General features: G+C 50.4%; 1 protein-coding gene across 22 annotated transcripts in view; it reads right to left on the reverse strand.

Moving 5' to 3' along the window:
- Positions 1-15,925: 15,925 nt before the first annotated feature.
- The window catches only part of NCOR2 (nuclear receptor corepressor 2), a 404,125-nt gene continuing 395,148 nt past the window's right edge, over positions 15,926-24,902 (reverse strand). For 11 of the 22 annotated variants that reach the window (XM_044990011.1, XM_044990013.1, XM_044990008.1 and 8 more), the window contains 2 exons: positions 22,846-23,028; positions 15,927-22,507 (listed from right to left, as the gene is read on the reverse strand). In XM_044990011.1, coding sequence (XP_044845946.1) covers positions 22,332-22,507; positions 22,846-23,028 — 359 coding nt within the window. In that variant the 3' untranslated portion in view covers positions 15,927-22,331. Of the gene's footprint in view, positions 22,508-22,845; positions 23,029-24,902 lie in introns of all 22 variants that reach the window. The other 11 variants (XM_044990014.1, XM_044990021.1, XM_044990020.1 and 8 more) reach the window with 3 other exon arrangements.

Raw genomic sequence — 24,902 nt, forward strand, 5'->3', positions numbered from 1 at the left:
GTTAATCGATACTCTGCCTGGATCTCCATAGGCGCTCCTGGCATTGTTCGTATTATTGATCATATGCATTACATTAGCACCTAGCAGTGCCAGCCAGGAACAGTGAGTGAGTCTCCCTGCCTCAAAGCGCTTACAATCTCAGTAGACAAGGCAGACACACAGCAGGAGGAGAAACAGAGAGGGGAAGTGACTTTCCCAAGGGCACACAGCCACAATGGTCAGATCACCCGAGTCCCAGCCTAGTGCACCATCCACTGGACTGCAAGCCTTCCTGGCCCAACTGCACCTCCCAAATGAAGAAGTGACACCCTGTGCAGTAACAATGGTTCTTTGTGATGTGTGCGGCTGCTATTTGGTTGATCCCTCAACCCTGGAAGGAAACGGCGGTTATACCTTATCAACCCTTACCTTTAAATGACCGTAGGAATCTACAAGATGTTACGGCAGCAGAAAGGGCCAAATTCAGCCCAGGCGTAACATCCACGGATGGGTTTGCCACAGCAAATGAGAAAGGTTTCTCAGCATTACCAAGCCACTGGATTCCATTCAATTCACATGCTCAGCTGGAAGCATCTCTTATGCATTTCCTAGGACCGTTTGCACCCTTCAAGGGCTGTGGAGTTATTTCAAATGGTTGTAACATCTTTGTTGGTATCAAGACCAGTGGTATCTTCTCCACCTGTCTCTCCGGTTCATTCATTCATTCGTGTTGCTATTTATATTTCTTTGGTATTTCAAAAACCATCAGCGCTAGAAATGGGTCCAGCCCAATGCCCAGGATCTGGCTGTGCCCCCTCCGGCCCATCCCCAAATGTGAGGAAAGGTCAAATCCGTACCCAACTTGAATCCAGGTCCAGCCCCTTTCTCCAGCAATGGGCTGAACCATCCCTCAGGTGCCGAACTCCGCAGCTGGCCCATCTCTTTCTCCTGAAACCAAATTGCAGCTGCAAATACCCTCAGAGCTTGGGAAAAGCAGACACGAATCCATCCCTGGGCTCTGAGCCCATCTTGAGCAAGATCGTTCAAACCAGGGGGTCTCATGCATCTTCATAATGTGGACAACAACTCAACAGGGAGATCATCTGGCCAGCCCAGCACAACTTTGTGGCAACTGGAGCAATTGCTGACCCGGAGAAGGGAGCACTGGGGAAGTGTTTCATGACATTTAGCTTCTTTCAAAGCCTTTGGGTAAAAGTAAATGGTATTGTCTGCTTTTGCTCTTCATCAAACCTCCTCTTCCCATCTCCTCTTTCCATATCGGCTGGAAACGAGGAGGAATCAGCACCCTGCAGCTGTCCAGCTCTCTTCAGACCACCCATGAGGGACCATAGACCACAGCTGGAGAACTGCTGATTCAGGCTCAGAGCTTGCAAAGACTTACCCACCATCTTGCTTAATGCTATGCATGTTCATAGTCCCATTAGCTTTAATGCAAAAAACCTTTGTGCCTAAAGGGAAAGGCATGAGTAAGTCTTTGCAGGATCGGGCCCTTAAACAGCAAAAAAAAAAAAATATCCCAATGACCCATATAATATTTCCCCTGAATGCTCTGAAACATTCTAAGCATCATAAACTGCAACCCATGGTGCTGGATTAAATATCACCATGGTCACTCTAGCGTAGGCTCTTGCTGATAGCCAGATTTTACCTTCAGCAGAATTCCATCATTGAATTCTATCCTGGCGTTAAGATGAGAGCCCCCTATCTTTATTGCAGGTAGCTGAGAGCACTTACCCAGCACAGGGACTGCATACAGAAAAGTCTGGAGAAAAATGACCCAAGTTCAGAGCTGGGTTAGCTCATAAATGAAATAGCTTGGTGGTCTCAACCTAGGTCCTGGCTATTCCTTGATGCATAATTTGGCCCCGTTCATGCTCCGGGACGTGACTGAAGGAGGGAGTTTCTAGCATTTCCAGTAAGGATCTAGGAGAGAGCGCTCCTGGGATCGATCTATGCCCTGCGTTCCCAGTAACTCACTGTGTCTCAGCTGAGAAATTGGGCAAAAAGCAACACTCACCGCTCTGTGTTGGACCACTGGGGCAAGGGGATATAAGAACACTTATCTCCGGTATCTCACAGCGTGCTGAGAGGCTTAATTAACAAGGGCTAGATTCTGCCTCTTGCTCATTACAAATAGTGCTTCGGTGAGTAATGCCATTAGCATCAGTGTAAATTGCTAGTCACCGTGAGCACAGGTGGCAGCATCTGGCACTTAATGTGTATGGAGATCCTTAGATGAACAACGCTTATGCAGATTCTTGGTGGGCTCAGTTCTGATCCCCCTACCCACACTGAGCTGGATCTTATTGTCTGAGAAGTGCCCCTCATTTCATTCGGCTTCAATGGGGCTGCAGGAGTGAGGCTCAGCCCCACACTTTAGCCAGTCGGGAAAACCCCACAGAATATCAGGAATGTTCCACATCCGGGATCCCACAGGGATGCCTCCGCAAACAGCTTTCTGCAGTCCCTGGGCCTGCAGCTGCGAGCATTAGGGGCTGCTCTGGCAAAATAATAATGATAACTTGAAATATACCATTTGTCACATAACCTTACCCGGCTGCTAGAGTGTTCCATGTTTCCTAGCATCCTGCTCCTGCATATCAAATACTGAAACACAATCTTCTTGGTTAAGCTAAGCCAGCCATGTATCTAGCATCAAAGAAACTGTAAGTGGCTAACAAATACTACAGAGAAAAGAATTCTGGACAAAGATCAATCTTCACTGGCAACTGTTGGATTTTTCTAAGCAAAAATACCCTGCAGAGTTTAAAACTGCATCCAACTTCAAAGGAAAGAGGTCTCCAGATAGAGATTACCACTGTTACTAACACAGCGTGCTTTATCAAGTTACACACATTTACATCTAGAGTCATTCTGATTGTTCCCAAAGATGGAATTCAAACCGGAGGCCATGCTTTCAGGGGGTATATTTTTTAAAAGAATCATTAATATCCACAACTGACATTGCACTTTTCATAATGCTATAGGCTGCAGCATTACGTATCAGGGTCCTAGTACTCTACCACCTTGCACCTTGTGTAGCTGTTTACACCTGTTCCATTTTTATGTGGGCTGACATGAGGGTGAATTTCACCCCTAGTGACTTTCAGATCAGATTTATTCAATTTATAAATGGAAAGATGAGTTTTCTAACTGCAACTTCAACCTAGAATCTGAGAGTCAAGCTGGGTCTTCTTACATCATGCATCTTTACAAGCAATTTGGAACTTAGCTCATGATGCATGAAGCAGAAAATAATCCAGCTAATGCTCCCATAAGTGTATTGGTTCTGGAGTACTAACAGGAGAAAAGACTTTTTGTCAGTAAAGCAAGCAATAGAAAATGCCTCGAGCCAAAAATTTCTGCTACAAATGTGGATCAGAGTTTTCCCCATGTTTGGGATTGTTCAGATCTGGAATTTTGGTTCAACTAGTTACAGAGAAAAAAGCCAGCTGCAAAAGTATGAGTCTTGATCCAGATGCTTTCGAAGTTCCGGGATCTTGGTTTGGGTCAATTACCTGAGCCAAAAATGCATAGAAACTGACTCTTCGGCTTGATTCCCCTCTCACAGCAGGAGTAACTCTGCTGAAGTCACTGGCATTGCATTGGGGTAAAATGGACGCAAGCAAGGCATGACTAGGGCCCCACACTGTTTTAGGTGAGAAGGTGCCTTTTTTATACAGTCACCTCCCATCCCATAAACGCCCTTCAACTTCTGTAGAGCCCTGGAGGTGGCTGTCACAAGACTAGCTCTTTATTTACTGTTTCAGGAAAAACTCTCGCGGTCATTTTAACGGTGCCTTTTCTGCTTACTATGTTGTTACAGATGCATTTGAACTCAAGCAGGTTCCCTACCTTTGAAGGCAATAAACGTTGCCACTTGATCAGTTATAAAAGATCAGGTTATTGCATACCTGGCTTTCTTCCCATGGAAGAGTCCTACGCTGTCCTCCTAGGTAATCCCTCATTACTGTCCCTAAAGAACAGGAAAGATGATTTAAAGGCCAACACTGGAAGATTATGGAATTTTGAAGGAGCATGTCTGCAAAATGGGTGTTTTTTAAAAAAACATTTTCGTTGAACCAGCCCACCAGCTCCTCTGCGGGGCCTGACAGCTCTTTCGTTTTATTACAATTGACATCAATCTCAGGTCACTTCAGATGTGACTGTTCCAGCTTCCAGCCTGTGGCGCGTGATTTATTACCTGGCTGCCATCCTGACAAATATTCATTTCAGTCATTACAGGGGGCCAAAATAAGAGGGGAAATAAACCTGGCAATTAATTCAGCAATTTAAAAAATGGCACCCTTTCCCATGCTTCCTTTTTAGCCTTATTCTCCCCCTCACATCGCACACAAAACAAATACAGATCAGCCAGCTAAAACAACACCCGCAATGGGCTAAAACTGATAATAGCCGGGAATAGCATCAGAAGGCGGCCATATTTTCCCTCCAAGTTGCATGCCAATCTGGCGGGTCTAATCGGCTGCCAAGATCAGCTCTTTAGCCCGATGTATCATTATCAGCGAGCATATATAATTTCATGGTAAATCACAGAAACTGATGAATGACTATTTAGATTGCAATTGTCAGGGGAGTATAAAATACTTCCTGTTCTAAGGAGCCGAAGAACAGTTACCTGCTTTTTCTGGCCAGAGACCCAGCTGCCCAGCTCCATGCCTCGTTTGAACAGCCACCTCCTGATCACCTGGCATAGCCGAGGGACTTTTACATCAGCAGAAACAATCCTCTTTCAGGGACCACAAAGGCCTTCACTACAGTTCAACTTGCCAGCCTTGAATTTCAGTTTAAAAAAAAACAAACAACCATTAGGGCCAGAGGCCATAGAGTTTAGGCTCCTGACTTGCACCCGCTATTCATACGGGTAGACTTTCTTTCCCTATTCGAAGGGAATCTGTGGTACTCCTCCGCTAGGCCCGCACATTGCTTATCCTGTGGGGAGGGCACCTTGGCATGGAGGGAAGTGTCAGACGTTACAGGAGAAATAGCCTCCAAGTCCCAAACGAAAACCAAAGCCGCTTCCCCGGTGAGCTCCCATAACACTCTGTAAAACTGCTCCAGCCACCAGAAATCCCCCGGAGTGTCACAAACAGCACAAGTCGGGGGAGTGCCCTGTGGGGACACGGGAGGAGCCAGGGAAAAGGTAAATGACAACAGACCTGGAGAAACCACTTCACCTGCGACAGGAAAAGTATCACGTGAGTGGTGCCCTGAACAACAGGACCTGGCTGTCAGCACAGCGCTGCACCTCCCGGTGACTGCGGGACAGATTTCCAGATGTCAGCCCCTGGGTGTCTGCCGTGGGTACTGGCTCACGTTGTGGGTGCTGTGCACTGGGAATCTGGTCCCACAGCGTACATGTGTCACAGGAGTGGCTCTCGGAAGGGTCCAGCACCCAGCCTCTCTGGGACAGGCTCCACTAAGGAGACTGAGCCAACCCAGGTGCACCTGTGGCTGGTTAATGGGATAAATAGCAGGGCATAATTAATTAATTAGTTAAGGAGCATAATAAAGCATTATGGGGGCTCAGGCAGGAGCCCAGATACAGAGAGGAATCTCTTGAGGAGAGAGCTGCTTAGGGGAGCAAGCTACTCCCAGTGGTGTCTCCCTGGAGGGAGGAACAGGCCTGCAACACAAAGAGAGCCCTGGAGGAGAGAGACTACAAAGCTCTCCAGGCAGGGAAGCCTGGGGACTTACAGCAGAAGGAGAGGGCTTGTTAACATACCACGTTTGGGGGTAGATTAAATAAACCAGAGATTTGAAGGGGCTTTGTTCACTGTATGCAAGCCTCATTGAACTTACTAAAAGCCCACTAGGGGAAACTCCTGTAACAAACCCCTAACCTATGTCTGAGTTTCTGAAGTCCTCAAATCGTGGTTTAAAGACCTCAAGGTGCAGAGAATCCTCCAGCAAGTGACCTGTGCCTCACACTGCAGAGGAAGGTGAAAAACCTCCAGGGCCTCTACCAATCTGCCCTGGAGGAAAATTCCTTCCTGACCCCAAATATGGCGATCAGTTAAACCCTGAGCATGTGGGCAAGACTCACCAGCCAGACACCCAGGAAAGAATTCTCTGTAGTAACTCAGATCCCACCCCATCTAACATCCCATCACAGACCATTGGGCATATTTACCTGCTAATAATCAAAGATCAATTAATTGCCAGAATTAGGCTATCCCATCATACCATCACTGCCGGATTCTACAAATACTTTCCCCTTAACCTGTGCTATGCATCCCCGTTCTGCGACTCTTTGCTGACAAAGGGAATTTAAAGCACCATATGAAGGGCCCCTGATGCTCCACCCTGCAGAAAGAGCAATGAAGATCGAATCCTCGTCAGGCTGCTCTCTCATGCTGTGCTTTCCCTTAGACACGCCCTTCCAAACGTCTTCCTCTCACTCCAGTGCTTTCCAAACTAAGAAAGATTCTCACCGGCCCAACCCAGCAGCAATCCGTCATTGCCAGACCAGCTAGGGATCTGCAGGACCCATCTCCCGACACTGCTCCCTCCGCTTCGTAACCATCACTCGTGACCTTTTACCCCCCAAAACTCTGCAGCCAGGTGAAAACATCAGTGTTCTGAATTTCTACCCTTTGTTACCAAGGTGTTTTCAAACCCAGCAGCTTTTGTCCCGTTTCACTTTCAACTCCTTACGGCCGCAGCCCAACGTTTGCTATCATTAAAACGTAAGTTTTGGCTTCGAAGCTTGAAGTCTGCCTCTGCTTCTTCAACCTGAAAAGGAGTTATTGACGAGGGCCATCGCTGTCACGCTCCCTTATTTAAATCTGACCGCTGATAAAGCTGGGTCAGGAAGCCGGGCCTGCCGGAGAGTCAGTCTTCTGGCAAGCTAAGGAGTGCGGCAGGCTGCCTGATTGGCTGGAAGAATCATCAGACCGTCTCTTACACCCAGCAGTGGCAGTTCAGAGGCTGCTCCAAGCGCTGACCTGCAGCCGCAATAGCCCCTTCACCTGTTTGTTCCCAGCCCTGCTCCGGCAGTGGCACCAGCCTTTTCCCAGCCTTGCCTTTCTCCAGGTAACCCAGTTCTGACTCCTGTCTTCTGACCTTGGCTCTGACCCCTGGCCCTAGCCTCTGACTCCAGTTCCAACCCTTGGCTCCAATTTCTGATTTCAGCTCTGGTCCTGGACTCCAATTCCTGACCACGGACTTCTGCTCCAACCACTAGGCATGACCACCCACACCCCGATCATTGACAAGCCAAACAGCTTCAGTCGGTAATATTTACCGACTTATCCTAGTCGCCTTGAGAAAGGGCGTTCCAAAAGACTTCAAACCCAGTGTTACTGGTCTCAACGAACTTTAAACCAAACTTAAGACTGCAGATTTATACCTCATATCTTATGCCCCTGGGACTCATGTGAGGCAGAAGAGTACATGGATTCTTGGATATAGAGGTGGGCGGAGTGGCTGCAGAAATGTCATAAATCAATCAATCGATAGATCAGTAGGCAGCACCATTAACTGTCTAGATAACACATTTATATGACCAATATTCCAACACCTGCGAACCACAATGATGAGAAGACACAGGTTGGGTTAGGCAGATGATTGTGCAGGAGCAGAGGGCACCCAATGGCCCCTGATGCTCAGAACCATTTGGTGAACCCCCCCCCACGATCTGTGTTAGTTGAAAGGTTTAAATATGTGCAACTGTTCTTCTTACACCAGCCCAGGTCAGAGGAGTGTGATACCCCGCCCAGGGACAATACTGCATTGCCATTCTCAGGGGCAGTGGAGGAGAACGGACCTGACCACTGTTAAATCCCCTCTGGACCCCGCCAGGAAAGGCAGCTGTGTGCTCCCAAGGACAAAATGAAGGACTGGCCCTTTAATGTATTAAATTCCATCTGACTTTTACTTAAACACATTATAACCACTCGGCTCCACCCCGTCAATGGGAAGCCTGGACTACCTATTCATCACTGGCTTTGTAAACTAACACCTCCTTAAACTCTGCTTCCATGTGTTTCCCTTGCCCCAGCCCTCCAGCCCCCCTTTTTTTGGTTTGTCCCACGGCCTCTCAGATAGCGCACCCGTATTCACTGTCTAACATTCCTGAGCCAATTCAAACATTTCCAGCACGCTCCCGTCTCAGTCATCTTCTCCCAAAAAGTGCATGCTGAACACACCCCTTAGCACACACTGGAGTGCAAAGGTGTGATCACCCATATGCCAGCAATCAGGTGCGTGGCTGGCACATCCGGTCTCAGCGCTGCAGTCCTGAGTACACAAGCCGTGCGCTCTGGTTTTCAGACCCTCTCCCCACAGCCTAGGTTAGCGATCTTTCTCCGCTTTGGTCGCCCAATGGGATGAAGTTAACACTGTTTGAACTTGACTGTGCCAGTGAGGAAAGCGCTTGCAGATGGCGGGTGTTGGGGTCCTGTTACCGACAGGTTATCAGCCCGGCTGGAACGCTCATATTCCAGAGGCGGTCTGGGTGTGACGGGCTGTGAATCCCACACCAGCTCGGATAGAGTTAACCAGGGCCTGAGAGGCGGGGGGCAGGGTTAATTGAGGGGGAAGCCCAGACTATAAAGCCAGGAGGCTGAAAGCAGAAGGGGGCTGTAGAAGTAGGCAGCAGGTCTTCAGGCATAAGGGGAGAGTAACCCCTGAGATCCTGTCCTGCCATGAGGCGCAAAGCAGGCTCCTGTGGTAAATCCAGACCCAGGCAAGGGGAGGGAGAGCTGCTGAGTAGGGAGGAGCCCAGAGAAGTGGCAACAGGGACGGAGCCTGAGCTGACCTGGATTGCTGGTTATAGAGGCCCTGGGCCAGAACCCAGTGTAGCAGGGAGGTGGGGGAGGAAGGCTCCCCCTGCCAACCACCACTATGGTTGCCCCAAGCCAGGGCTGAGCAGTGTCCAGAGAAGGCATTTGGCCTGGGGCCCTCTGTTGGGCTTTGTAACCCTGGAAGGGGTGGACCAAGGGTGACCTGCCCTCCCAGAAGAGAGAGTATCCCAGAGCAAGCAGAGAGCAGACTGGGGGCAGGTGCTGTGAGAGCTGATTTCCCAGATTCGGACAGAGGAGGCGCCCTAGCGGGGATCGGAAGCCCTGCTACGCTGGGTCAGGTCCATGAAGTGAGGTGGCATCTGGTGAGGGATTCGTCTGCACTCTCCTGGCCCGCTGTGCCCCACCCAGGCTCCGAACCCCCTGGGCTGTGCACAACGCAGTGTGATCCTCACAGCCAGAGCTCAGCTGAAGGGAGTCACAAGATGCTCTGTGCCGCTCCAGTTTCCTGCCATCCCCAGAGGGGGCTCCCTCATCGCCAGCATGAGTCTATTCCAAGCGCTCGCTCCCGCCACTCTCCTTTGGGATGGGGCAAGTCAGGGTGCCTGAGCCCAGCCTCACTCCCCTCCTGGCAGGTGCTGGAGTGGGGACAGACACCTGTTTCGCTGCTAAGTCTCCTGGCCAACTACTCGTTGGGCTCCACACACTCCACACGAAGAACCAGGACGGCAGACGCTACTGTGCACGTAGCCAGGTCTGTAGTACAAACACGGAGACAAGTATGAACCTGAACCTCATTGGCTGCCAAGGGGGACCAAACAGCTTCAGAGCCAGCGGACAGATAGGCCAAGGATCTCCTAATAAACCCCACCAGCCAGAGGAGCGTGGGCCCACCCTTCGAAGGCTTCCAGCTCCAGGGCTCTGGGACTCAGCAAAGCCAGGCACGTGGCAGCCTTTGTCTCCATCCAAAACCCAGGCCCCGAATGGGCTGGCCAATGCACATCTCAATCTAGGAGATCGTCAGCATCTGATGTGTCAGGGAAATCATTCAGCTTTTTCAAGGGGACTTTTCAGAGCTGCTACCATTTCCCCCTCCGAGCCTAAATAAAGCAGTGAAAGAACTTCGCAAGGAGATTTCAGTATTCAAGGGGTTTCAATTTCCCCTCCAATAATCCAGTAAAAACAGTCTCCTGCCCAAGGAGGGGAAGAGGGGGGGGAAAGCCCCTGGTCTTATGCACTTTGCGGTCTGCTGTTTCCTGCCATTTGTTAGCTCTGCCAATAAAAACGAGGGGTTGTTTGAGTTTTATTGAGTTGCAGGAAATGGTGAGTTCAAATAAAAATATGAAACTATGACAATGAGCGTGCAGTCAGTTTTAGAGCTGACGGGACAAATTAACTGGAAGGTGATGGCAAATGAACCCTGAGTCCTTCCTTGCGTGAATTGGCGGCTGATCGCTGCTCAGCTCGGTTGTCTCCTGTTGCCTTGTGGTTTTCTCTTGTCTCATTTTTAATGTTGTACCTGGTTTTTGGAGAATTTTTCACCTTGATCTGCCCATCAGGGCCAGACCATGCAGGCTTCATTCACATCACATCCCCAGCATGCATTCAGCCCTGGGCTGGGCAGATGCTCCGATGGTAATGGGGTGTAGCCCATGGAGATAGCTTAGCATTCGGTTTAGCAGTAGCACAGGAACCTACAGGCCTATATCCTGGAGGGGATTAGCTTAAGGAGTTAGCATAAGGCTTTGAGGCCTACAAACTTTAGCATACACAAGTGGCCCAACTCTGACCCTGAGTTTTTGGCCACTAGGAAGACTGTGTTTGGTGGGAGAGCTTGAAGATAATACCAGGTAACCGTAACAACACTGAACTGATACTAGACTAGGATATTTTCGGATAAAATGTTGGCAGATGCTTAACCATGAACTTGCCCTGGTGATGAAGTGATGCGTATGATAATTAATTGACTAAACCTATAGGATAAGGACACCCCAATATTATTAGGGTGAGGAAGTTAGACATGGACAATGGAGGCCGGGCATTTCTATGAACATACCTGACAGCCCCCTAGGGCCCTATAATAGGCCAGACCACCATGTAACGGGGAGATTTGGACCATCACGCCAGGGTCAAAGCAAGATCTCTCTCTCTCACCCACCCCACATCTCCGAGGAAGGGTGTGAGCAGACATGTAAGGAACGGCACAAGATATTAGCTGAACTACCCTGTACTACTGCTCTATTGCCATGTGGTTTGGAGCATTTGTGTCTCTACTGACTGTGCTAATAAAATTGCTTCAAAAGTTTTGCTTTGCCCTCAGTGTGAGTGTCTTGGTGGTGCATATTGGGGCTCCCAACCAGATATTGAACTTGCGCAACAAATTGCTCTGCCTCATTGCTATCCTTGGTAATGTGGGTGTGTGCTAAGGAATACAAAGAGTCTGATGCTAGGCCATCAAAGGGAATATCTCCGGGTCACTGTCACCCACGGGACGCAAGCCCTCAACTTGACGGTGAAAGACTCTGTGTCCAATTCACAAGCCCCCCTGAACAATCCCATCCCTTGAAGCGTGAAGAGGTCTCAGCTAGGCCGCACTCCCATCTATCCTCCCTGGGCGAAAGGCCATGGTGGAAGTGCCGCGTATTATTGTTTCCCTTTCTCTAGCCAATGACTTTTAAAGCGAACGTGACAAATGATGCGTGAAGAAGTCACATGAATAAAGCGGGTTCCCCCGAGCCATTCCCTAGGTTGCATTTTGTCCAGAAATCTTGCTCATTAGGATGGGGTCCTTTTCAGGCATATCTGGAGTAATAAATAAATAACAACATCATCTAGCACTTAGCAGCAGTCCTCAAAGTGCTTTACAAAGGAGGTCAATAGCATTATCCCCATTTTACAGATAGGGAAACTGAGACACCAAGTGGTGAAGCTACGTGCCCAATGTCACCTATCAGGCTGAGGCAGAGCTGGGAAAGAACCCAGCCCTCCCAAGTCCCAGTCCTGTGCTCCGTCCACTAGGCCATTTAAAACAAGTAAGGCAATGGTGTTGTCTAGCAGCTGGAGACATGGCCTCAGGGTGCACAGCTCCAAACTTTAATCCAGCCCCATTTATGGTATATTTGTTTGCCAAGTGCATGGGAGCTTTTCTCTAGGTCATACTGAATAAAACATGCTTTAAAAGGCTATTTATCGTTAGACAATATCAATAGGCCAGCACCTGTAAGACAACAAAGCAGTACGCAGATCCCAAGAGTCACTAGCAAATCTGCAATAGCAAGCACCATGCACAGCACTTAGCACTCAGAGGCAACCCTACAATAACAAATTGGCGTCCAGAGCCCTGCACTCCCTAGCACATCGAATGCAAGACGGAGCTGTATGTTCCAGTGGAGGAGGGGAGAATATGGCTAAACCAGATCTCAGCTGCAAGCTTATGTATGACAAATAACAGCGAGGTGGAAGGAAAATGATTTTTAAAGTTATGAGAAATATCTTGACTCTGTCGTTTTAATTAACATTCATTCAGCTAAGAAAGTGAGCAACGAGCTGAGTGGAGAGTTAATCCAGACCTGCCCTGACAGCTTTTGAAATTCAGCCCTTAACCGCTTTGATTCTTAAACACAAATCTAGATTTTAAATTCCTACCAAGCAATCAGTTGGTCTGACACCTTCTCTGGGGGTTTCTAGGCCTGCGTGATTGGGATACAAGTAATCGCAAATGGGAATCGCTCCCCAATGCACAATACCTTATACAGATCTCAAAGTGCTTTACCAACAAGGTCAGTATCATCACTCCCATTTTACAGATGGGGAAACTGAGGCACAGACCAGTGACTCACCCAAGGTTACCTAGCAGCAAAGCCAGGACTAGAACCTAGGTCTTCTGCATGCCAACCCAGGGCACTATCCATTAGGCCACACTGCCTGCCCAGGTAGCCTGATCTCCAGTGCAAGGGATTAGGTATAGCAAGGCAAGCCTCAGAGGGAGGGAGCAGATGGCTGCTTGCCACTTACGAAGCCCGAGCAAACAGCAGAGGACTTTGGAAGGTGGAAATGACGGTGAAAGAAAAGAGCTGTTGACTGCGTCGGAGTGGCGTTCTGGGGCCCAGCGTAAATCCAAAATCAATCCAGCTGCTGTGGCTGTGGCAGCTGGGCCGCGCTGGAGGTTTGATAGCTCATGCCCCGTCGTGGCATGTCTGACAAAAATAGAGGAGTTGTTGCATTAAAGCGCCATTTAGGAGCTCAGGCCACACCCCTCCCACTCAGCCTGGGATGTTATGGCATCAGGTATATTTAGAAGTGCGCTTATGGGTTTCAGACACTCTGGGGAAGGAAACATTTTAAAGTGCTTCTGTTAGGGCTCCCTTGTACAAACACTGCCTTTCTGGAGAACTTCGTCTGAGGATCTCGCAGCCCCTTGCAATGGTAGGGGATCAGCTCTGTCAGATGGGGAAACTGAGGCACAGAGCAGGCTCAGCATTGTGGCAATACTCTCACACAGCAGTGGTGGGGCAGCTGGGACTAGAACCCGAGTCTCTGGACCCCCAGTCCATTACTCTAGACCATGTTATCCCCGTCTCATGTTTCTTCCCCCAGCAAGTTTCCAGGGGGATCAGCAGCTCAGGGATCTCATTCAGCAAGGCCAGGATCTCGGCAAACTCCGATGTTTAGAGGGGCTGTTAAAGACGAAAGGCACGTGCTGCCAACCTGTCCCTGAGACGGCCCCCTGCCCTTTCAGGATCTGGCCATGTATTGAGGGGAGGAGACAGGCAGAAATCCAAGCTCCTTCAGATACCCCATAGCCTCTCAGCGTCGGGCACGGGAAGTCCAGTTCTGCTGCTGTCCAACGTGCCTGCTTCAACGGCCCATCCTCCCGCCTTGCTGCCAAGTGCTGGAGAGAACCAGGTATTGCCAGCCTCTAGCAGTAAAAATCCCGAGTGTCTAGTAACTCGCTCAGGGTCGGGGTCTTTTTTATTTGCTTTCCGGCGTCACCTATTCGAGCCTTTCCCCCTACAACCTCCACTTCTTTTAAAACGGAAAGCAGATCCCCTTCATCACATGACTCCAGCAGCTGGGGCTTTAAGAACCCCCCGAAATAGCATGAGGCTTACACTCCAATCCCGGGAATTGGCAACACCCAGGCCCCTCTCCGACCCCGACTCAGTCTGAGGCAGGAAACGAAGGGGCTTCGGTGTAGATTTGCTTTTGACTTCTCGAAGGAAAGGACCATACAAGCTAAGGCCTCCGCAGCAGCCAGGGGAGGGGAGAGCGACTCTTTGGGCACCTGGCCCACTGCCAGGGAGAAACTCACAACAAAGGCCAGCGCCAGGAGGTCGCCCCAGGCTACAGAAGGAAGGATGCTTGGTTAGGCAGATACTGCCACCTTGTGAGCCAAGCTGGGAACAGGCACCAGTCAGCCAGCCTGCTTTGTGATGGGTTTATTACAGCAGATTTAATTCTGGGCAGGGAGCCTGGAGGGTTTCCCGAGGAGAGAGGCAGCCACGGAGAAAATTATTAGCTGTTGGGGTGGAAACTAGTTCCCCAACCTCTTTCTTCCCCAACCCACAGGATCCACCTGGAACGCTTGTCCTGTTGGCTTCTTTGGGCAACCGTAGAGCGACTCGCCCATCAGCTCTAGCTGACCCACACACACAGAGACCCGAGGCTGGAGGATCCAAGAGGCAAGAAGCAAGTGCTTGACAATCCAATGGGCCCTAATACAAAGGATCAGTTGGGCTGTTGGCCTGGCATATTCCATGTGCAGGGAGCCCGGTTTTCAAATCCCGTGCTCACATCGTAGAACATCGGGGGTGGAAGGGACCTCAGGAGATCATCTAGTCCAACCCCCTGCTCAAAGCAGGGCCAATCCCCAGACAGATTTTTGCCCCAGATCCCAAATGGCCCACCTCAAGGATTGAACTGACAACCCGGGTTTAGCAGGCCAATGCTCGAACCACTGAGAAATCCCTCCCCCTCCCCCTCCCAACAGGGGGTCTCTAAAGTGAGGATTTCAACACCAGCACGTAGATTTGAGCTCCCAAGAACAGAAATGGGGGGCCAATGAGGAATGCAACCTGGACTCCCAAGACCCAACAGTGCCATTAAATGCATGGGTGCAGCACCCAGAGCCTTCTGCAGGAGTGACACCTGCAGGCAGAATGAATCCCCACCATGTCCAATCCTCCTCTTACCACAGCTGGTGCCATTGCCTGGGGTAATTGTCCAGGTGCTTGCATGGTGCTTATCACCTGTGCACCGAGCTGCTTGGAACTAGAGCTCCCTGCGGGGAAGAGCAGAGCAACGTGTGTTGTGGGATAATGCGCGTTCTGTGTTTGGCATGTTACGTGTAAATGCAGGATTCCAACTCACCTGCCTCAGAGGGCACATCCACACTGCACGTTGCTGATGGCCATGTGGAGAGGACACACAATGCATGGCCCCAGCATGGGTATAAATGGCAGTGAGACAGCATGGCACTGCTCAGGCAAGTAAAGACACCAGGCCTGAATCCTGTGGGTTTGTCCCCTACACAGCTCTAGACAGGCCCAAGCAGCACCTTGGCCATCTACATTCTGCTATTTTAGCAGTGCCGCAGCCTCCCTGCTGCTGGAATCTTTCTCTGCTGCACAGAGAGGCTCCGTCGGTGGGGAAAGGCTCCGGCAGCGGGGAAAGGCTCCATTGGTGAGGAAAGGCTCCGTCGGTGGGGAAAGGCTCCATTGGTGAGGAAAGGCTCTGTCGGTGGGGAAAGGCTCCGGCAGCTCCTTCCTGCTAGAGCTCTTCACCACTGCCTCCCTGCAGCCAGTGCCTTTCACTGTCACCTGTAGCTATGCACCGCAGCATAGACGCAGCCTGGCATGCTTGTACAGCCCATGCTGAAGCCTGTAGCTCGCATCTACACTATTTTTAGCCATGCTAGCGCAGCTATGTCTACCTGCGCTGCAATCCCAGTGTAGACGCACTCTTAGCGAACTCCTCTTTAAAAACTACCCAGTTGTCACCATCATGGAAAGGTCAGTTGACCATCTTGCTGTCACTGGGGTTAAGTACACAAGAACCAGAGGAGAGCTCTGCTTTGTGGGCAATAAGCTTTTTTTCCCTCCTCCTTTTTTTATTTAAAACAGTAAGACAGTGTTCAGACACTGCTACCCACAATGCCAGTGGGCATGTTGAGCAAAATGACAGTGAACAAAAACTTCACCTTCAGTAGAAGAAAACCAACCCTTTATAGCAAGCTGCATAAATATTTACAACTCATCAGTTCTATATACAGTCCGTTCTATCATACAACTCGCTTCAAAACAGCTATGCACAATTTGGTTGTACAAAAGATAGATTTTTTTCCCCCTTGTACAGTTCAAACAATAAATTGTCCTTTTATCTTTTTGCTTGTTTGTACAAATTAGAAAGTTGGTTACACTAACTTCAAACCTTTTTCTTTAAATAGTTTAATATAACCTCCATTTTTGATTGCACGATCAATAAAAATCATAGCAGGTAGCACGAAGACATGTGTCACCAAAATCTGACAGCGATTCTGCGGACAGTTTCGTATGAAAGATGTCTTTCCTTTCAGCTAACACAGACAGTGCTCACCTTATATGGGAGTTGCAGTCAATGGAGTCTGAATCTAGCTGAATTGTGATGAACCTGATTTACCAAAATCCAGCTTGTATGTTTAGTACATCCATGGATATATGCCAATACATCGATTCAGGCACATGTAAAGCACGTGTGTGTGCACACTACACACACACACGCATATGGAGATGTACACACACACACACACACACACACACAGAGTCTAGGAGTGTACACACACTCACACACGGAATTTACAGTATCTGGGCACAAGGAAGTACCTGGTTTTGAAGGGACAGCCATTCCCGAATCCCTGTGTGGAATGTACACGTGGCCATAGTCACAAACACTGGAGAAGACGCCAGTCCCTTGTACTCAAAGACACCCAGGTGGGTGAGCAAGAACATGTTAGATAAACATCAGAAGTGACCAGCGTATTTACATCTGTCCTTAGCACTGCATCTCGAAAACCTAAAGCAACAGGCTCCTGGCCACACCCCTCAGCATACTACGAGTGAGTGAAAACAACCCCCCGGCCCCCGTCAGACTAATTCCATCGCTGCTCTGGGGAGAGCCAAGGGCTTTGGGGAAAGTCTCTTAAAAGGATCAGTCCCTTGAAACCCAAAACCCAGTGGAGGGCTGAGGTGGGGTTACAGTTTTGAAATCGTAGTGTCTCTAAGTGCAATAGTTGCTTGTTCCATACAAGCTGGAGTATGACTGGATCATACTCAGCTCTGTAACACTGAAATACCATGTACTGTAACTATAAGAGAAACCCCAGTCCTCAGTGACACAGAATGCACACTCACAACTTCCTGGGTCACCTATTTCTATTCCGGATCCCCGAGCCTGAGAGGCTCCCCTCCATTCTTTCCTGACAAAGTAGACAACATTGATGTAAGCACCACTGATTGGACCTGAATAAATTTACACCGGGAGAAGAGTTTGCCTAAGACAAGCACTACAACGACATGCATTTCGCACTCCATGGTGGCAGCTCTACTCCAGTCACTGATATCAACCGGATACAGAAAAACAGCCCAAGTTGGATAAATCCTAGTTCAGGTCTAATCCTACTCACTGAGTTTCTTTGGTCCCACATAGGCCAAAGACCATGCGTATGGTACAGGATGTGATCCTGCCCCCGGGGAAGTCAGTGGAAGTTTTGCCGCTCATTTCAATAGGAATACGATTTCTCACTTACTAAGAGAAAACATCCCTTTAAAGTACAGCTAAGCCCTATGACCCAGATCCTCAAAAGCAGAGAGGCACCTACCTTCCATTGACATCAGTGGCTGAATACCTTTGAGGAGCCTGGCCTAGGACGCCATGGACTGTGACTGCTCCAAGCTTGTGTACGTTTCCCAACCACCCCATTGTCAGCTTGGCTTGGTGTTATCTTTAGACTCAGCGATGCTGGATCTGCCACATCAAGGGCGCCCGAAGTTCTAGGCACACGTGGCTATTGTAGGTTTGTTGTTATTTCTGGCAACGCAACATGCTTTTGGCTTTGCCCTGGGTGTTTTCCGCAGCACACGCTAGGGATATCTGCACGGGTTGGACTGCGATGACAGAGGGTGCGTGATTTTGGGGGGACTTTTTTCTAATGAAAATCATTCGACACCTACCACGCAGGCGTCTAGACAAACAAGGAGCCAGAACAATTCAGTCAGACTCTAGCCCAGCCAGAAAGCTGCAAATCTGAGAGCGGGAGCTCTTAAAGACCCTTCTGCCTTCTCCCAGTACCAAGCCTAGCCAAGGCCATCGGTGAGCTCTGGGCCCGGCCTGTCTGCACTCAGCAGCAGGGTGGAGATCCGTGGGTGCACTGAGGAGGTTTGATTTTTCCTGGGCCTGTACACAGAGGAGTGGAACGGTGTCTCGCTAACAAGGTTTTCTTTGGGCATTTGACTCTGTGAAGAGGAGCCTGGGCTAGTGTTTGTCACTGTTGAAAGAAGAGCTGTCCAGCTGCTCCATGCGGCAGAGCAGCAATGCCTGACAGTTTACTGCTGGAGAGTCCTGATTTCAACTGCCTGCATGGAATGAGTCGGTGGATCTGTCCTCACCCCGGACCGCAGGGACCACGCCCTACCTGGCAGCTGTGGGCAGACTCACCACCACATGGGCCATCCGCACTCCCTGGAGCTGGTCCCTGCAGGCCGGGCTTGGGGGGCCCCTTGCGGGGCAGAGCGGGGAACTGGCACTGGGCTGTTCCTGTTCTGCAGCTGCAGGATTTCATGCTCCAGAGCACCTCTCCCCACAGCTATTCTTTTAGCCCCAAGAGAACTACAGAGGTTTGAACCTCTTGGCTGCTACAGACCCACCCACCCCTTCCTGGGTAGCTCACCTTGGGCATCTGGCTGTCACTCCTTCCAGTGAGTGCATGTGCCTAAAGAACAGGTGACCACTTCCATGCTCCCTCAGCAAAGGCAAGGCACCACAGAAGCCACAGGATGACGTCCATCCAGCCATATAAGATGAGCACTGCTGCACAGAACCCAAACAAAGAGTCTCAGCAATATTTAAAGAGGTTTGGATTTACCAGACGACCTTTGCCAAGTGGTTTTGGAGGTTCTCTCTTTGTCAGTAATCCCAGGCCTGTCCTCGTTAAACGCGAGCTCCCGCCTTTGACAGGGACGTACCAGGTGGTTCCACTCATCTCTTGGCATGCAGTAAGTGCCGGGAAGAAAAGAGACCAATGACTCAAGACTTACCACTCAATTAAGGCTTTGAAAGACTCACTCTGCTCCCAAGGTATTCGACTTCTGGGGCTAAAACCCTCTACGGTGCAAACGTCCAGAAGGAAACAGTGGCCAGCGCTGAACAAGGAGACCCTCCCCCAGCTCCTCTGCCTGAAACCCTCCCTTGGGTAGAAAATAAGCAATGGGGAAGCTGAGGGGCTGCGGAGACAAACAGCTGCGGCTGCCTGGGACATTGAAAGGATTTTCAAGGATCCCCCACCCCATCAGATATTCCCCCCTCTGACATAACAGGACTTTCTACAGCACAGTGACGTTCACCCAGCCCGGGCTGCCATGTTTGTATGGCTCTTTGCCAGGTGATATTTTAACCCTGCACTTTGCAAGCGTTTCCTTTTCTTCCTGTTGGTGGGGGATGCCCGAGGGTCTCTAACCCCAAACCATCCATGTTGATGTCTAAGGGTTTTCACTTTGACTTGGAGAGTCTAGGGCGAGGCCTTTCTGAGCATGATGGGAAGCAAGTGGAACCGCTACATCAGCATATCTGGCCTGGGGGGGTGGGGTGGCTATGTCGGCAAACCCAAGCCAATTGGGCTGGGATTTGCAAAGGAGCTTAAAGGGGTTAAGGTTCCCAAACTTCCACTGAAGGTCAATGATAGACAGGTGCCTAACACCCTTAGGCCCCCTTTGAAACTTCCAGCCTAAATTCTCAAACGTCTCACTTATCTGACACGTTATGACGGCCACCTTCAGGGACCAGGCCATTCCGCAAGAGAATCCCAGCCCCTCCTCCCAGCTCAGCTCTATTTTTCATGCAGGATGCCACTTCCTCTGCACCCCACAGCCAGATTCCCCACGAGGCGCGGGAAATGCACACACCCAGCTCGCCCTGCTGGGATCTACGCACCTATCCTGCTAAGCAAAGACCAGATGACAACCCCTCAGACAGCTGAGACCAGCTTTCTCTGTCCCTTAGCACAGGCTACTTGGGTTTATTTCCTCTGGCTGTCACCCAGTGCCAGGTACAGCTGAGGTCTAGTCTAACGGTGGCTGACAAAGCTTGGATCCCTTATGCAAACAGAAAAAAGCTACAGTGAAAGGTCCAAGTCTCTAGAGCTAGCTGAAAACTGGGAACATTTTTTTGTGACAAATCACATTTTTCTCTCTTCCGGCAGCTGTCAAAAATGGGCTGGATTTCTGGCAACCATTTTGGTGAAAAGCATGTCCATGTCTCATTAAAAAACTGCAAACGGTTTTGGCAAGACACTGCAGCTGACCTCACTGTTACTACAATGCTAGGCTGTAGTGTCATTTTTTTTAAAGGGCTATTGGAGGAAGGAAGGGGTGAATTTGAACTTCACCCAGCCGAACCTACAACTTCTTTGTAAAATATTATACCCAAAATGTCAGCTGTCAACTTTTTGTTTCTGAGCTATGCCACACCAGCAGCTACACCTGGGGAACATAAACACTTCCAAATATTTTGTGCGTTTAAAAAAACCAACAAAAAAAGGCAACAGAAAAGACACAAACGTCTGTGAACGTTAAAAACCTGCACATTGTAAAAACACCCCAACCACCCACCACATACAATCTTTCTGTTGCTTTGACATTAGAATCACCCTTGGGACAGTGTCGGGAAAAAAACCCATTTACAGTGTGACAATGTGAACCTTTTTCTTCAATATACTCCTAGCAGATCAGAGATATTCTGCAACACAGCAGCTGTCTGTTCCAACAGGCAACGGGAGAGGCAGAAAGTCTATGTCCTGGTCTTCTTTCCTCTAGCGTGCAGAATGCAAAGCATTTAATACATCATCTTTTTTCCCCCAAATCCCCAGAGTGAGAAAGCAGAAGTGAAGGAAAAACAAAAGTCTAATATTTTGTTCTTGAACCATGTAACTGCAGATATGATCCAACATCATGGAATGAAAAATAATATAAAGCAGAGCGTTCATGTGCATCAGAAAAATACAATACAAATGTTTTACATTTCTCATGAATCCCCTCCCACTGCGAACATTGACAAGCTCTTCGGAAAGGCTCCCTGGAGATCTCCGTGCCAGAGAGTAAAGCTCTGGAAGGAGAAGAAAATCCCTCTTGGCTTAAGAGCAGTATATGTAATAATGAGGAGGCCCTGCAGTTGTGGCAACATTTTTTTTTTAAACTAAGTTAATACATTCTACTGACGTACAGACAACTGTGATGGATCAACGAGACCTTTTTTACATTTCCATACAATGGACAAACTCATCAAATCTTGCACGCAATAACAGAACCTCTTTTCCAGGAGCTGAGACTGAAAGCAGCACGTAACACTGTTTTAAGTCCTTCCTCACGTCAAACATCTTGACATAATTCACTGAAGGTATCAAAAATATACCCTGTAGACCAATACATCATTTACAATTGCTTTTTCTCACCATTCAGGAAACAATGCACTTCGAGCAACGGAGTCCCTTCATCTGCAGATTAATGCACCACAATATGGGGAACTTCTTTTGATTACAAGATAAACCAAGGATTTCTTTCTCAGAAGGACTTTTTGTTTGTTAAGTGGATCCTTAGCCTTCCCCCCACCCCCGTAATTTTTATTTGTTTAAGCTTTTCCGGGGCCTGCTGGGGAAGATAATCCCATGCAGGGGATGCCTGTAAGAAAAAGGAACATCCCAAGAGGAACAAAATGGGGCTTTTGATTTTATAATTCAGTGGTGCAGCCCGTGGGCTGATAAACACATGGAACAACTCGGAGGCTGGGGGAGGGCAGTCTAATCCTATTTCAAGTACTCGATAGCAGGCAACATGGGTGTGCAGGCAGAGAATACACGCTATATGTGTGCATAGGCGCACACACACATAAAGTATATGCACATGCACCCAAGCACGCTCGCTCTCCTCCCAACATGGGTTTCCTCGTTCTCACCGAATCTAAGGAGTAGAACTGGAGCACCAGCTGGTCTCCCCTGAGTAAACAACTGGGATTCAGTGAGCGATTGCATCCTTCGGCACTTCCTCCCCCCCTCCCATCAGCTGTTCACAGACTGTATCTCAGGCTCTCAGCTGCTGCATGAGGACACCAGTGCTGGAAAGAGAAGTAGGCTGGGTTTCATCTGGCTGTCTTAAGGCTTTAGACTGAAGAGGATTCAGAAATTTCCTGATGTGAGAAATCGACCGATTGGAAAAGCGCGGCTCCGGCTTCTTTGCTGACAGCGCCATGGACTGATATGGTCGGAGTTCACCTTGGCCAGCTCGCTACCCACGTGTGTCCACTCTTCCCCTCCCTCTCTTTCGTTCATTCACTGTCTGACAGCGTTTCGTACTGGGAGCAGAGCAGGGGCTTGGGCTCCTCCTCCCAGGCGTGGTGCTGGCTGGTGGAGTTCCCTTGTGGAATGGACGCTGGCGGCGGGGCTGTCACCACGCCGGTTGGAAGCCTCATTGTCAGTGGATTGTATGGAAATGGTGTGGAACCTGAATTGGGGCAGAAGGGAAGGAGAAACTCAGCATGGTCCAAGAGGTGGCCCAGGGTGGGGAATTCACTCACCAGCCCCCCAGTCAGGGTCAGAGAGGCCCCCTGGAATTCCGCGCAACTGGCAGGGAAGAGAGGCCCAGGAATGGAAGAGCACAAGAGCGAGATGAAGTGGCACAGCTCACTCCCGCGAGGTCTCCCCAGGGATAATAAGCAGTAACTTCCTTAAGGGGATGACTCAGCTGACGCTGACCCGGGTGCCTGTCTGGGGAGGCAACCTCACCCTCCCACCCCTGGCAGAGTGCTGAGCCAAAGCCCCGAGGGGGCAGCGCGACGCTACCTGCAGACGAAGGCCTGTCCTCCCAGACTCGATTGGTTAGCGGTGTCCTCCTGTTACAGTCCCCCTCCGAATGAACAGAAGAAACAGACGGTGGTCTCTCTCCGGAGGACAGGCCCGGCGCTGGGGACTTGGCCTTGCGGCTGTTGGGTCTGGCAGCAGCAATCTTTGGCTTCCCTCCTCCGCCTGCAAAGAGAAGCGCCCTGCTTTTCAAACTGAGCACTGGAGACACACGCCACACGGCCAAGGCTGCAAAAGCCACTCATGATTTTGGGTGCCTGACTGGAGATGCCTTAAAGGAGCCTGCTTTTCAAAGGGGGGGTGCTCAGCACCTCCTCAAGGTCTGGCCCCTTTAAGGTGTCTCTGGATGAGTCCCCAATATCACTAGGAGCTTGATCTATATCTCTTGCAGGTACCGCCTTCAGGTACCACTAGAGGTACAGGAAGCTTAGCAGCCGCTAACCTTCATGGCAGACGTCTCAGCGGGGAATGGTACAGAACAGAGTTCCCGGCATTTCCCAGCCAGAAATGGGCAGGTTTTCCCATGCTGCAAGAGTGCACCTGTATTCAGGGCGTTCTGCCAGCAAACGCCTATTGACCCTGCGCTAAAAGGCCCCATGACTTCAAGGCCCTCTGCTGGAACGAAGAAGCGACTGCAGCTGCAACAGAAAGGCTCAAAGGGCCCAATACTTCCCCGACTTACCCCCCCAAGCCACCCCAGGGCCTTGTCGGCTCCTTGCTGAGCTCCCCTGCGGCCATGCAGCAAGCTGCAGCAGCTTGTGTCCCGCATGGGGGCTGCGCACTGGGATGCACAAGGAGGGGGTTGGCCGATGAAGAGTGTCTGCCCGCTGGCCCAGCAGCCTTTCTGCAAGGGACTGGGGAGTCTAAAACCCAGTGCCAGGGGCCTCGAGTGACTCGGCAGGCCAGGGACTGCGTGTGAGAAGAACAGGCACCCACATGCTCCTCCTCCCTCTCTACACAGCCTGACTGCAGGGCCGCCCGGGAGCACAACGGGGGCAGTTCGCCTTGCCCCCCGCGCCCAGGGCATTTGAGTGGCACTACGCCCTGGGGCATGGGGTTACAGCACCACTCGCTCAACCCTCACCTGACCACCCCTGTCCTGAGAGAGGGACAGTCAGGCCAAACCCGAGCGGTGCTGTGACCTCATGCCCCAGGCCGCAAGGGCCGGAGCTGGGCCCAGCCCTGCAGGATGGGAGTCGCTGCTGTGGGGTGAGCTCGCTCTCCACCCCCCCCCCACCCCTCAGTCCGTCTGTCGCCATGGTAACGGCTTCTGGAAGGGCAGGGGCCTCACTTGCATATTTTGTCTCAGGCCCTCAAGACCTCTGCATGGCCCTGCCTGAAGGGCCCTGTTCTGGTGAATTCCCAGTGGGGACAATGCTGGCGAAGGATAAGCAGCCCAGCCCCCTGTTCTCCAGCCCAGCCAGGGACGAGGCGTCACTCAGTGCTTCTGTAACTAGATCATGTTAACCCATGTGGATGGCAAATCAATTGATATCTGGGGGAATGATGGACTCCCCTCCCCCCCCCGCCAACATTTCTGGTTCTACCCTCCTCCACGTGTCCTAGCGGCATGGGGAGATTCCTGGGAATGGCCGTTCCCAGAGCTGTACACTGGCCCAACCCTGAAGCCAGGGGCATTTCGTCTGCCTCGCAGGCCTGCAAGCCATGTTCTCACATCCTGGGATGCCCGATTCGTGGCCTGGGGCGGGAGGAGCAGTGGGTCTATGTCTTCTGGCCTCAGCAGGGATGCTCCCCACCCTGGGTTTCTGCCTTATCCCACCATTCTCAGCTGCCTTGAGGCTTCCCTCCCATTCCAAATGCCTCCCTCTGTTGTCCCCTGATATGGCCTCTCCCCCCTGCCGCGGCTGTTTTGGGGGCTGCCATTCGCACCGCGCCACCAGCGAGCCAGGCTGCCTTCCAGAGCAGAGCGACAGATGCAGCGCCAGGCCTTCGCAGCAGCTGAACGATGGGCAGGCAACACTGACAGCTAAAGAAATGCTTGGAGCCAATCTACAACTGTGGTTAACCATCAACCCAGC

This window comes from Mauremys mutica, chromosome 16 (assembly GCF_020497125.1).
Source record: "Mauremys mutica isolate MM-2020 ecotype Southern chromosome 16, ASM2049712v1, whole genome shotgun sequence".
Taxonomy (NCBI): domain Eukaryota; kingdom Metazoa; phylum Chordata; order Testudines; family Geoemydidae; genus Mauremys; species Mauremys mutica.